At 35.5% G+C, this 12751-nt stretch overlaps 1 protein-coding gene and 1 pseudogene across 2 annotated transcripts; both read right to left on the bottom strand.

Moving 5' to 3' along the window:
- Positions 1–1804: 1804 nt before the first annotated feature.
- Positions 1805–2803, bottom strand: LOC309840349 (olfactory receptor 4A15-like; the record flags this gene model as incomplete). The annotated part of the gene is made up of 1 exon (XM_082682409.1): positions 1805–2803. The coding sequence occupies one exon, from the start codon at positions 2801–2803 to the stop codon at positions 1805–1807; it is 999 nt and encodes a 332-aa protein (XP_082538535.1).
- Positions 2804–10972: 8169 nt separating this feature from the next.
- Positions 10973–12391, bottom strand: LOC309872997 (mediator of RNA polymerase II transcription subunit 7 pseudogene; annotated as a pseudogene). The gene has a single exon. The product of its transcript is annotated as a mediator of RNA polymerase II transcription subunit 7 pseudogene (transcript).
- Positions 12392–12751: the final 360 nt, after the last annotated feature.

The following is a 12751-nucleotide window of genomic DNA, read 5'->3' as shown; positions in this document are numbered from 1 at the left end:
ATCAGTTCTATAGGACCCCACCCTTATGATCTCAAGGAGTACCACTTGTTCTATTTCCCACTGTTCAAGACTTGAAAGTCTAGGTACAAGTCACATGAGTAACTAAACTTTTCAGATAACCTCAGGCTCACCCAGTTTCTGTCTGTAACCTCACAACAGTCCCTGAACAAGAATTACCCCCTCAGAAATGCTCCCAAATTCCTGGCCCACTGAAACCATCTGAAATGATGAAGTGATTGCTGGTATTTTCAGCTACTAAACATTGGGGGATTTTTTTATATCACAATGGTATCTGAAACATTGCAGCACTTTGGATACCATATTATTATTCATGTATCAACTAATTGAACTACATAGAAAGCTAAGAAATAGAAGAACAGATATACAGATATTTTATATATAAAAGTAGAGGTGTATCAGGGTAGTGGGAAATTCAATGGTTTTCAATAAGTGTGCTGGGAAATTTATTCTTATGATTAAAAGGAATGTGTATTTCTACCTCACGCCATACCTGAACATTTATGTTCTATATGGGTTAAAGATGTAAATGTAAGAAGCAAAACTTGAAAAAAAAATTGTTTAATATTTTAAACAGGACAGGGAAGGACTTTGAGAAGTATATGCACACATTTTTCATTCTGAGTTCAGCTTTCTCATTTCCGCATAATAACTTTGGTGGTAAATCCTTGATCCCAACTGCATTCACACCAGTATCCAGGTAGTAGGTCCTCCAATTCTGGTCATTTTGAAGTATTTAATGCACTGTACTAGATTTCTTTCTGATTAAAATATCTAGGTTAGTTGTTATTTCCTTCATTGAAGAATAAATAAAACGTCATAGCTGGCATTTATTCAATACATTTTAAATAAATGGAAGCATTAATATTGCTAAATACACTCACTGGATCCAATTACAAATTGAAAGAAAGATGAGGGCAAAAAATACCAATTTCATATCCAATCTGTGTTGTGACTTGACCTCTCAGCAAGGTAATGTGTAATGTCAGGGCCTTCAAAAATGACCTTTGTAATAGAGTAATCAACCTCCAAAGTTTCTATAGAGAAACTATAAAGAGAGAAGTCACTTTTGACTTATTACTTAAGTCCAGATCATAAAGTTTACAGAGGAGAAAGGCGTTCATATGTAAAACAAAACATATTCCCAAAATGCTTAACATTTATTACAATTTTAAAAAAGTATACACAGAGAATTTAATTAAATGTAGGTAGACTCTGACAGTGTACTGTGATATGAAAGACTAAATGTGTATTTCAACTATCAGAAGAGTCATTTGATCTAGATGCACACAAGCATTGAACAATTTAAGTTTTCTGCCCAAAACTTCATTAGGATATAGAAAATCAGCCATATGCTACCATCACAGTATAAAGCTAATAAAGTTCAATTCTCATAGATCTATCCTCAGCTATGAACATGTGCTGTGAAATTTCTAATTATTTAATTTGACAGGAAATTTATTTCTACTGTTAGTTTAGTTTTTTTTTTTTTTAACAATGTGAATTAGTCCTCTTGGACTAAGGATAATAATTTCTATTAGGTCATATTTTTATGTACCATGGAGATATCATACTCCACCAACAAAAACTTGAAGTAAAACCAAAATTTGTTGCTCACTGAAGAACCTTAGCACAGTATGATTATATAGATCAGAGATTAAACTTACACAATTATCTTGCCCTCTAAGGGTAGTTAACATACTCCATTTAGATAAAGATTAATTTATATAGCTATTTCAGAATAAAGAGTCTAACTAACCCAAAGGATATAATTTTTAAGATGTCATCACTGATAATGGAAGCAGTCCTCGATTCTGTGAAAGAATGAATATCCTGTTCTGCATGAGCAGTACAGCCCTCTGTCAACTGAGGTCACATTTTTACTCCAAAGTTTCCACATGGCATTTTTTATTTCTGCATTTCTCAGGGTGTAGATTACAGGGTTCAGCATGGGAGTTATGAAGGTCAAAACTACAGTCATGAATTTGTCAATGGGAAAGGTAGAATTAGGCCTTGCATACAAGAAGATACAGGGAACAAAGAATAAAATGACCACAGTTATATGGGATGCACAGGTGTGGAAGGCTTTATGTTTCCCATCCAAACCATGAGTCTTAAGGGAGTGTAATATGACCCCATAGGAAACTAGGAGAATGAAGAAGATACCAGTGCAAATGGCTCCTCCATTAGCTATCATAGAAACTCCAATGAGGTAGGTATTGGTACAAGCAAGTTTCAGTAAGGGATACATATCACATACGAAGTTGTCAATGACATTGGGGCCACAGAAAGGGAGCTGATAAATAAAGAGAAACTGAACCATAGAGTGCAGAAAGCCTCCAGTCCAGGCCACCAGCAGCATAAGAACACATGTCCTCTGATTCATGATAATTAGATAATGAAGTGGTTTACAGATGGCTACATATCGGTCATAGGCCATCACCACCAGAAGAATGACTTCAGCACCAGCCAATAAGTGACCTAGAAAGATTTGAGTCATACAAGCCTGGAAGGAAATAGTTTTCTTCTCATAGAGCAAATCTACAATCATCTTGGGAGCAATGACAGTAGAATAGATGGCATCCATAAATGATAAATAAGCAAGAAAAAAGTACATGGGAGAATGCAGTGACCGGCTGGCCATAATGGTTACTATGATAAGCAGGTTGCCCACTATTGTCACAACATAAATGAGTAAGAATGGGACAAATAGCACTTTCTGCCCCTCAGGATCCTGTGTGAGCCCTAGAAGGACAAACTCTGTCACATTGTTTCTATTTCCCATATATTCTTTGGAAGGCATTGAACTCAGGCATCAGAGGCTGGAAATGAAACGGCCATAATGAATTTGAGAGGATCGCATGCTTTGTGTCAAAAACCATTGCCACACTCAACAACGTTTGCCCCACAGGGCCTCACACAGGGTGACTTTCTAGAGAATGAAAGTTTAGAATCACTACCCGCAGTTTCTGTTTTCATTTCCACAAATTTCTTGCATCAACTACAAGGAGACCAGTTCTCTACCTGGGAGGTTCATGGCAGGTAGACATGACCTGTGACATGACCTACCGAAAAACAAGGAAGCAGCTTTCTCCAGAATCCTGCCTACAAATACTTCATTTTTTATTTTGTATGTAATTTCTTTTTTTGTTGAATGCTTTCTGGGTTTCTGACATTGACTGTGAAAACATGCTCATCTTTAATAACCTTGTTTACATAATAATATCTAGTCCATGGAGCATGAAGTGATTACCTGACATTTAGATAACTGCCTTTCTGAGTGACTTCACTATGAGCTCCAAATATCAAAAAATATGTCACCTGCTGCAGTGAGAGACCCAGACATACTATGAGTGCCCCTTAAATATTTATTAAACTTTATTTAATCCAGCTGAATTTTGAACATGTAAGAAACCATCTAAGAAGAGATCAGTACATTAAATTCTTCTCTGGGATGCCTGGGTGGTTCAGCCGTTTAAGGATCTGCCTTCAGCCCAGGTCATGATCCCAGAGTCCTAGGATTGAGCCCCACAGCCAGCTCCTAGCTTAGCAGGGAAACTGCTTCTCCCTCTCTCACTCCTCCTGCTTGTGCTCTCCCCCTTCTTTTTTTTCTCTCTCTCTCTCTCTTTCTAAAAAATAAATAGAATCTTAAAAAAAGAAAAAGAAAACGAAATTCTTTCCATTCATGAAAGTATACTTTGTTTGAAAATACAGACACACACACATACACACACACATGGAATAGGCATTTATTACAACAGAGGTTATAGAGGAGAAAAATGGATGGTACAAATTTAAGTAAATGGGTACTACCTAGACATTTTCCCTACTTTCCAAATGGTTTAGAATTGGTTATTGCTAACTGTAATTCAATTCAGAATGCCAACATAAAGATTTTAGGCAGAATCATGGTATAGTAGCAAGAATCCCACACTAAAAATCTCAAAAAGTTAATTTTGTTCAGTCATCCTGGGAAAATCATGTCCCAACTCATGTTCTTATTGGAAAGGTTATAGCCTTTCCAGAGATATGAGTTTCTGAACTCTAGTCATGGAAAACCTTATCTTAAATGACATGCTAGTATTTACTTCTGGACCATCTTTATACTAACCTGGGTGAATTGGCATGTGTTAAAGGTTACTTGATTACTAAAGTGATGAATAGATTACACCAGATATTACATTCATATTGTTAGCTCTGGATTTTCCGAGTCTGTGTGGAATACAAGACATTCCTTCTCACTTGAGAAAAACAAATTATCCATGAGTCCTACCAGATACAACCCAGGACCAATTGTACATGTAATATGTGCAACTTTGTTTTGGCAAAATTATTTTAGATGTGTTCCATTATAATATCTACATTTGTAAACCATCATTTGTGAAGGAAAGCTTATTCTATTCTTTCTGCTTCTAGACAATCCAAAGTGAGAATAAAAATGTAGCAAAGAGATAATAAAAGAAAACACAAAAGGCAGATAAGAACTAGCAAAGACCATAAACTGAATGAAATAGGCTTTGAATTGATTGAGTTTGGTTTGGGAAAGCTGATTTGGAAGTAGAAGAATTTCAGATTTCCAGATCTTTCAATCCAGAGTTAGACCAGAGGGTGACCTAGCATCAGTACCAGGACTCACTGCTCAGACTTTTTACATTTCCAGAAAACCAAATTCTGAACCTTAAGATATATCAGAAGAGACCAGCTGCTTAAAGGACTTCCATCTTTGGGACTTCCAGCAGGTTATTCACATACATACATAATTAAATATCTCCACTCACAGTTATGAAGCTATTTCTGCCTTTATAATGACAAATACTCACAATGCATAGGGGTCATCTGAGCATTCATGAGATAATTTCCAGTATGAGGGTCCAACACCTTGCCCTGTAGCACTCAATTGTTTATAGCTGTGTTTTCCCCAGTCCTCTGTTAGATCTGCCAGAAGAGTAAACACATCTTTTTAACAATGGTATCACCAGAATCTATATGTGTGCCATATAATATGATATAATATAAAATGCATTTTAGTCAATAAAAAGTTGACTATTAAAAATGTGCTTATGAACATAATGATTACACTAGACTATTGAAAACTAGTGATTTGCTTCAGAATGATACAAAATTCTATATTTAACCATTATAGTATTTTATTAAAAATAAATATATCTGCTTCCAACATTCGTGAGATACTTTAAATTTCTTTTAACACATTCAGTGAGAACAAATAAATCACTAAGGAATGTTCCAAAAACTTTAATCTATAGCAGAGAATTAAAATAAGATAAATTAAGAGCTATACTACACCAAATTCAACATGAGACAGAAAAACAACCCAGGTGTGTGTATGCAAGGTGTAAAACACGGGGAAAGACTTTCAGATCAGCAGGATAATAGAAATTGTGCCCTTTGAAATTGTAAATTTCAGTCCAGAACTTTTTGAAACGATGATCACAATACTTATCTGAATGTCTCTATTTAATAGTCTGTATAGTAAAATCCGTTCCCCACATAAACAAGTGCTTTTTTTTTAATGATTGAGCAGTGACCATAAAAATGAAGCACCAGGGACGCCTGGGTGGCTCAGTTGGTTGAGCGGCTGCCTTCAGCTCAGATCATGATCCCAGGGTCCTGGGATCGAGTCCCACATCGGGCTCCTTGCTCGGTAGGGAGCCTGCTTTCCTCTGCCTGCCTCTCTGTCTGCCTGTGCTCGCTCGCTCTCTCTCCCTCTGTCTCTGACAAATAAATAAATAAAATCTTTAAAAAAAAAAAATGAAGCACCAAAAATTTTGAGGTCCTAATAAACACCTAATCAGATAAAAAATGAAGATATATTGTATGGGGTGCTTGGATGGATCAGTTAAGCATCTGCCTTCAGCTCAGGTGATCATCCCAGGAGGGCCTCCCTGCTCAGTGGGTAACCTACTTCCTTTCCCTCAACCGTTCCCCCAAGTCCCTCACCCCTCCTTCCCTACCCTCAGGCTTGCCCTCTTTTGTTCACCCATGGGTGCTTGTGGGCTTATGTATTCTCTCTCAAATAAACAAATAAAATCTTTTAAAAATTCTTTAAATTTTAAAAAGATACATCTTAAAAAGCTATCACATTTTCCAAATGAGTTACTTTATAGTGAAGGAAAAATGCTACCTCTAAAACCTGAATGGGGTTGAACAGATTCTGGGGACAAGCACAGATAACAACAATCAGAGAGTGTAGATTGCCTAGCCCAAACATAGTCTTTGTGAGTTTTGTTTTGTTTTGTTTTATAATTTTTCAGGAGTGGCTCTTGATGCCAATAGTGTACTTTATGAGAACTCAGGTTCTATATTCTGTCCTGGAATCTAAGCCTCATAATCCATACCTTACCAACAGTGTGACCTTGGGTAAATTACTCACATCATCTGCATAATGAAACATAATGGCATCTAACACATAGAATGGTTTTAAAGATTAAATATAATAATGCAAATAAAAGGGGCACCTGGGTGACTCAGTGGGTTAAAGCCTCTGCCTTCGGCTCAGGTCATGATCCCAGGGTCCTGGGATCGAGCCCCGCATCTGGCTCTCTGCTCAGCCAGGAGCCTGCTTTGCTTCCTCTCTCTGTCTGCCTCTCTGCCTACTTGTGATCTGTCTGTCAAATAAAAATCAAATCTTTAAAAAAAACTTTTAAATAATGCAAATAAAGCTCTCCAGAAACTACCTGACAGTTACTTGTTAGTAACTAAATACATTCAAGATATTATTGACCCTTATTTGTTTCCCATGTAACTTTAGTGCCACTTTACAAGAGTTTCCCCAAAGTCCACTATCTTATTTCATAACACAAAGGAGCACTCCCTGAGGGATGAATGGATTGACTGGGTCATTATCATATACAATTACAGAAGATGTTCTTTCTTCACAATTCACATCACTGTGTGCAAATGTCTTCTTTCTCCACATCTCATTAACCTCTTTGCACTGAATCATTAAATCTAAATTCAGCCAAAGGGGGTCTTCATTTTATAAATAAGAGGTCAACGGAGTACAAAATTCAGTATGTCCGTTTTGCTCAGAATATTTTAAGACCCTAAAAATAAGGAAATATTCATATAATTAACCCATAGGCAAAAACTGATACTGGCATTTTCTGTAGATTTAATATTTAGTAAAATTCATGAATTCCATTTTCACAGACACTAAAATTCATTTTCTAATAAGGTGTACGTATTATAGGTCAATGAGTCTAACAAGTAACTAAATTTCTCTGACCTCAACTTTCCACATTGTAAGTTTTAAGTTTCCCTTTGTAATAAAGGTTGCTAACTTAAATATTAAACTGTAATCTTACATATACACACAAGAATAGAAAGCAGAGATTCAAACTGTCATTTGTACACCAATGTTCATAGCAGCATTATTCACAATAGCCAAAAGGTAGAAACAATCCAAATGTCCAAAAGCTAATGAATGCATGCAGTGTGGTATATATACATGGTGGAGTATTATTCAGCCTTGAAAAGGAAAGAAAGTTTGATACATGCTATAACATAGATAAAGCTTGAAGACACTATGCTAGGTGCAATAAGGTCAATATAGTCATAAATAAACAGTCATATTCACAGTACAGCAATGTATTCCAAGGGCCAGGGGAAGGAGAAAATGAAGTGTTATTGTTTAATGGGTACAGAGTTTCAGTTTGGGATGATGATAAAAGTTCTGGAGATGGATGGTGGTGAGGAATACACAACAATTTATTACGTGTATTTTACTTCAATAAAAAAAATGCCAATATGTCTAGATGGGCCAGAACACTTAAAGATACTAGACACAAGGTAACAATTTATAAAGGACTATAATAATTCTTACTATTATCCAATATATTAAGACACAAAATAAATAATCCTTGGATTCTTTAAATTACAAAAGCAATCTTAAAAAGTTATTTTGAAGACCATATATATGACAAGCTGTACTGTTTTGATGGGATTTATTTCTCTTAATATATATTTAATTCTAATATAAAATGTTAGAGAAAATTACTGACACTGTACTTATTACAATAATGTTTTATAAAACAGAGAAAATGCATGTACTTACTATCTTTTTCTTGGAGCATCTGGCTGAAAATATTTTAGATCAAATGGTAAACCTGTTGCTTAAGAAAGACACATAATTTACGACAAGTAAGTTTATTTTGCCCTGTTCCCATAGCAGTGAAGAGTTTTTCTGAGTATGTCACCTGGATTTTCTCTTTCTTTTTTGGTCGCTTGTTCCAAATCCACACTTCTACAATTCTATCTTTGATCCTAGGAAATAATGGCTTCTTTAGAAGAAGGTAAATCAGGATTGCCACCACATCAACCCTGGTGTGCTGCAGAAAAAAATATCAGGACAAGCTTTGTCACTGCAGCCAGAAATGCTTTGTCACGTAAGGATTTCTCTCTCTGCCTGCACAAACCATGACCATCTTCAACTTACAAAAACATTTAAGCTTGGATTATGGAATTATCCAGAGTTGACTTCAAGAATATGCAGTTGAGATGACTGATGAATCATTGAATTTGAAAGTCATCATTGACATTATGTACCAAAAATCATATTCAAAACTTCATTGTTATGTGTAACTGACCACGTTAATTGAATAAGCCTTTAATAGTATTTTTTTGTCCATAATGCAGACATCTGGGTAATCAAAGAAATGGATATTTTGGATTGTTTGGGATATTTCTGAAGCATTCCTATGACTGTTTTAATAGGGTCTATGACCACTAAACTAATGGTTTCTTTTCTCTTCTTGACAGAAACATCAATCCCCAAGGAGAAGCCTCCTCCCAGGTAAGGAAAGACATGATTGGGCACTAAATCAACAATGAACAAAACATTATTTGGCAGAATTGTTAAAACAGTTTGTCCCCAAGGCTGTTTGTTCAAAATTAAATGCACCGGGGATTCATGCTCTTGAGAACTGAGACTTTCCACATAATCCATATTTTCAGAGGCTTCTCCTGGCCAGTCACTTCAGGAGAATTAAGTGGGGAAAAAACATCAATCTAACAGCAAGGACCATGCCACTTATTAATAGCAAACATATAAGGTTGCATAAACAAGAATTCTTTATTTTCAATTATTCAGCACATATATGAAATTCTCAAGCTGAAGAGGCCACTGGAGTGAAGTAAAAATTTGAGTCTTTGTGTATAAAAGACATACTTAATAAGAATGGCACAATATTATTGGTAATCAATACACTAAAAGTTTCCATTTAACTCTGATGGTGTAACACCCACACGCAAAATTCCAGCTCAGAAGTTTTGCCCAAAATAAGAGAATTTTTCTCACAAAGAAATACAAAACTGGTTTTAGGATGTGTGATTTGCAAGTCACTATTGTAAATTAATATAAGAAAAAAAATAAAGACTAAAAATTCAGAAATATTTGACACTTGCTATTCAGATGCCTTTTATAAAATAATGTCAGGTCCTTAAACCTGAATCTCTCTACAAATGCTCTAAAAAACATACTATTAATTTATATTTTTATTATGTTATGTTCGTAACCATACGATACATTATAAGGTTTTGATGTAATGTTCCAAGATTCATTGTTTACATTTTACATCCAGTGCTCCCTACAATATGTGCCCTACTTAATACCCACCACAGACTCACCCATCCCTCCACCCCCTTCCCCTCTGAAAGCCTCAGATTGTTTCCCTGAGTCCATAGTTTCTCATGGTTTGTCTCCCCCTCTGAGTTCCCCTCTTCAGATTTTCTTTGGTTTTGTTTTTGTTTTTATTTTGTTTGTTTGTTTGGTTTTGGCTTTGGTGTGTTTTGTTTTGTTTTGTTTTGTTTTGACAAAGAGAGAGCAAGAGACCATAAACAGGGGAAGCAGTAGAGGGAGAGGGAGAAGCAGACTCCCCTGTGAGGAGGGAGCCTTATTCCAGAGGATGGATCCCAGGATTCTGGGATCATGACTTGAACCGAAGGCAGATGCCTAACCAACTGAGCCATCCAGGTGCCCCCATACTATTTCCTTATTGAGGTTTGTTGATATGGAAGTTTTCTGCCTCTTTATTGATATTTCCATTTTATTCATGACCTTGACCTTTCTTTTATCTTCCTTTTCTTGACCATTGCCACTTTTTTCTTTACTTCTTTGAGCATATCTAAGTCAGCATGTTCAAGTCCTTGTCCAGGCATCAGAGCTTTTTAGGGGCAATTTTTGCTGGCTTATTTTTTTTTTTTTCCTTTGAATGGACCACACTTTCCTGGTTTTTTGTATGTTTCCAGGTTTTATGCTGAAAACTGGACACTTGAATCTAATAATGTGGTGACTCTGTAAATTAGATTCTTTTCTCTTCCCCAGGTTTGCAGATTTGGGTTTTCTTTTGGGTTTGCTGACAGGGTATTTTTTGTTTTGTTTTGTTATTATTATTATTTTTTATTGTTGTAGGTTATCTCTGTGTTAAGGATTGGCCTAAGGTATAAGCTCAAGGTGCTTTTAAGTCTTTTCTAAGCCTGTTGCCTCCCCTGGGCATGCATGCCGAATTCTCCAACTTTTCTAGCATATGTTGTTCTTTTTGAATGTCCTCTTCTTCAAAATCTGGCTCCTAAAAACAGAGAGAGAGAGAAATGAAGGGGGCAGTGAATCACCACCTCTCTTTAATAAAGATATTTTTAACCAGGAAATACCACAGGCATTCCCACTGAAGCTAAGAATAAGTCAAGGTGTCCTTTATTCATTTATTATCCCATGTTCCCTATGTTAAGTATTACAATAATATAATAAGGGAAAGTGTAATACAAAATATTAGAAAGAAAATATTGGAAAAATCATCAAAATATTAGCATCATCTATCTAGCAAAACCAGAAGAATTAACTGAAATCTCAGTTTAAATGAGAAAGGTCAGTAAAGTGACTGAAATTAAGATTTAACAGATAAATATTCTCAGTAACTTTCTTTTTTTTTTTTTTGAATGTAACAAAAAGTAATCAAAAGATTTATTATCTGAGTGACTGGAAAAAAGTTAATAGACCTACCCAGGGTAGGAACAAGAAGCTGAGATAATCTATTTACAGAAGCAGTCAAGAGGAAAAATAAAATTGCTGTTTTATAACTCTATGGGGTTCCTCTCTTTTAACATGTTATACTATATTTTTAGAGATCAAGTAAGTTTTTAAGAAAAGTAAATCTGAAGATTTTATAATTTCACATTTATACAGCTCGATATCCTTTATTTATCTATCATTCTTAAAGCAACTGACAAATCTAGTTTTCAAAGATGAAAGCTTGCTATTACTGAGATCTTCAATGTTTTCTGCAACTCCAAATCCAGGAACGTTTCACACAATCCCAGAACTTTCCTTTTTAAGGTGATTACTCTTAATGTATACATATATAATCATTTGCCTATGCTTGCCACTTATAGACAGTAACGCCTCCTAAATGATGAAGCAGGAGTCAAGCCATTCACATGACTTCTAGTTATATCTCTTTTAAGACTCTCCAAAAGCAAAATAACGAATATATGACATTTACTGAAAAGAAAAGGAGAAAAGCAAAAAAAAAAAAAAAAAAAAAAAAAAAAAAAAATATATATATATATATATATATATATATATATATATATATATATATATCCTTCATGGTCTTTCATTCATTTCATCAATTAGGACACACAGGGCAGCATCTTTCTCTATAATCTGGTCTCTCCTATGACCTGAATTTTCTCTTTGCTGTTCATTCTGTCCAGTACAATTGTTGCTATCATCAGCATCCATTGGTTCATCCCTGCTTCTAAATGAGGCAGATCATCAGGCAAAGAAGCCAGGCAATTCTGAATCATCTCAATGACTCGCTCCAGATGCTTCTGAAACTGCTCAGCTGTTTCAAGGCGTTGACGTTTCTGCACCTCCATCATGACTCTCAATGACTCTCTTGCTTGGTGGGGTCGGTATTCATTTATGAGATGATGCACATGTACAAAAAGCAGCTTAAGATCTTCCAGTTTCTCTTCTCGTTTTATACTCCCAGGGCTCCTTATCAAGATATCTAAGAGATCTAAGAAATTAATAAGAATAGACATATTGAGTTTTCTCAGTTCCTTCTTATGATCAAATTGCATAGGATGAAGCCGTTCAATGCCTTGGCTTTCTAAAGGGCGGATGATAAGATCATCACATTGGAACTGATTGCCAAACATCATATAACTGTCTTTTATTGGAGGTGGAGGCTTGGGAGCTAGGCCTTCCTGAATATTTTCATCTGTATATTCCTTGATGTACTGCTTTGGAGGTGGTGGAAGAGCACTCACTTGTTGCGGCTCACCCATAGCGGAAGAACAAGAACCTCAGCTCAGGGTTTACACTGGAGCCGCCTTCGCCTCCGCAACCGAAATCCCTCTCAGTAACTTTCTTAAATAGTATCCATATTTAGAAAATAAAATGTAGAAAATGTATCTTTCATTAATGTAACCCAAATTACAAAAAATATGGAAATCAACTAAAAAAGGTGAAACATAGAAGATTTACTGAAGACCTAAATAAAAACAGAGATTTTCATGTTCCCAGATAGATGATTCAATGTGATCGAGATATCTGCTCTTTTCCAAATTAATTAGATGTTAAATATATTGTCAGACAAAACTTTCATACATTTCTAGGACCTAATACTCATATGGGTAGTAATTATTCAAAACAGAAAATGTTGTTTTTAATAAGAGTATTGGGTGGGAGGCTTCTTCTCAGACATCAAAA

The sequence above is a fragment of the Mustela nivalis genome (genome assembly GCF_964662115.1).
Source record: "Mustela nivalis genome assembly, chromosome: 9".
Taxonomy (NCBI): Eukaryota; Metazoa; Chordata; class Mammalia; order Carnivora; family Mustelidae; genus Mustela; species Mustela nivalis.
This window is presented reverse-complemented; position numbering and strand designations above follow the sequence as displayed.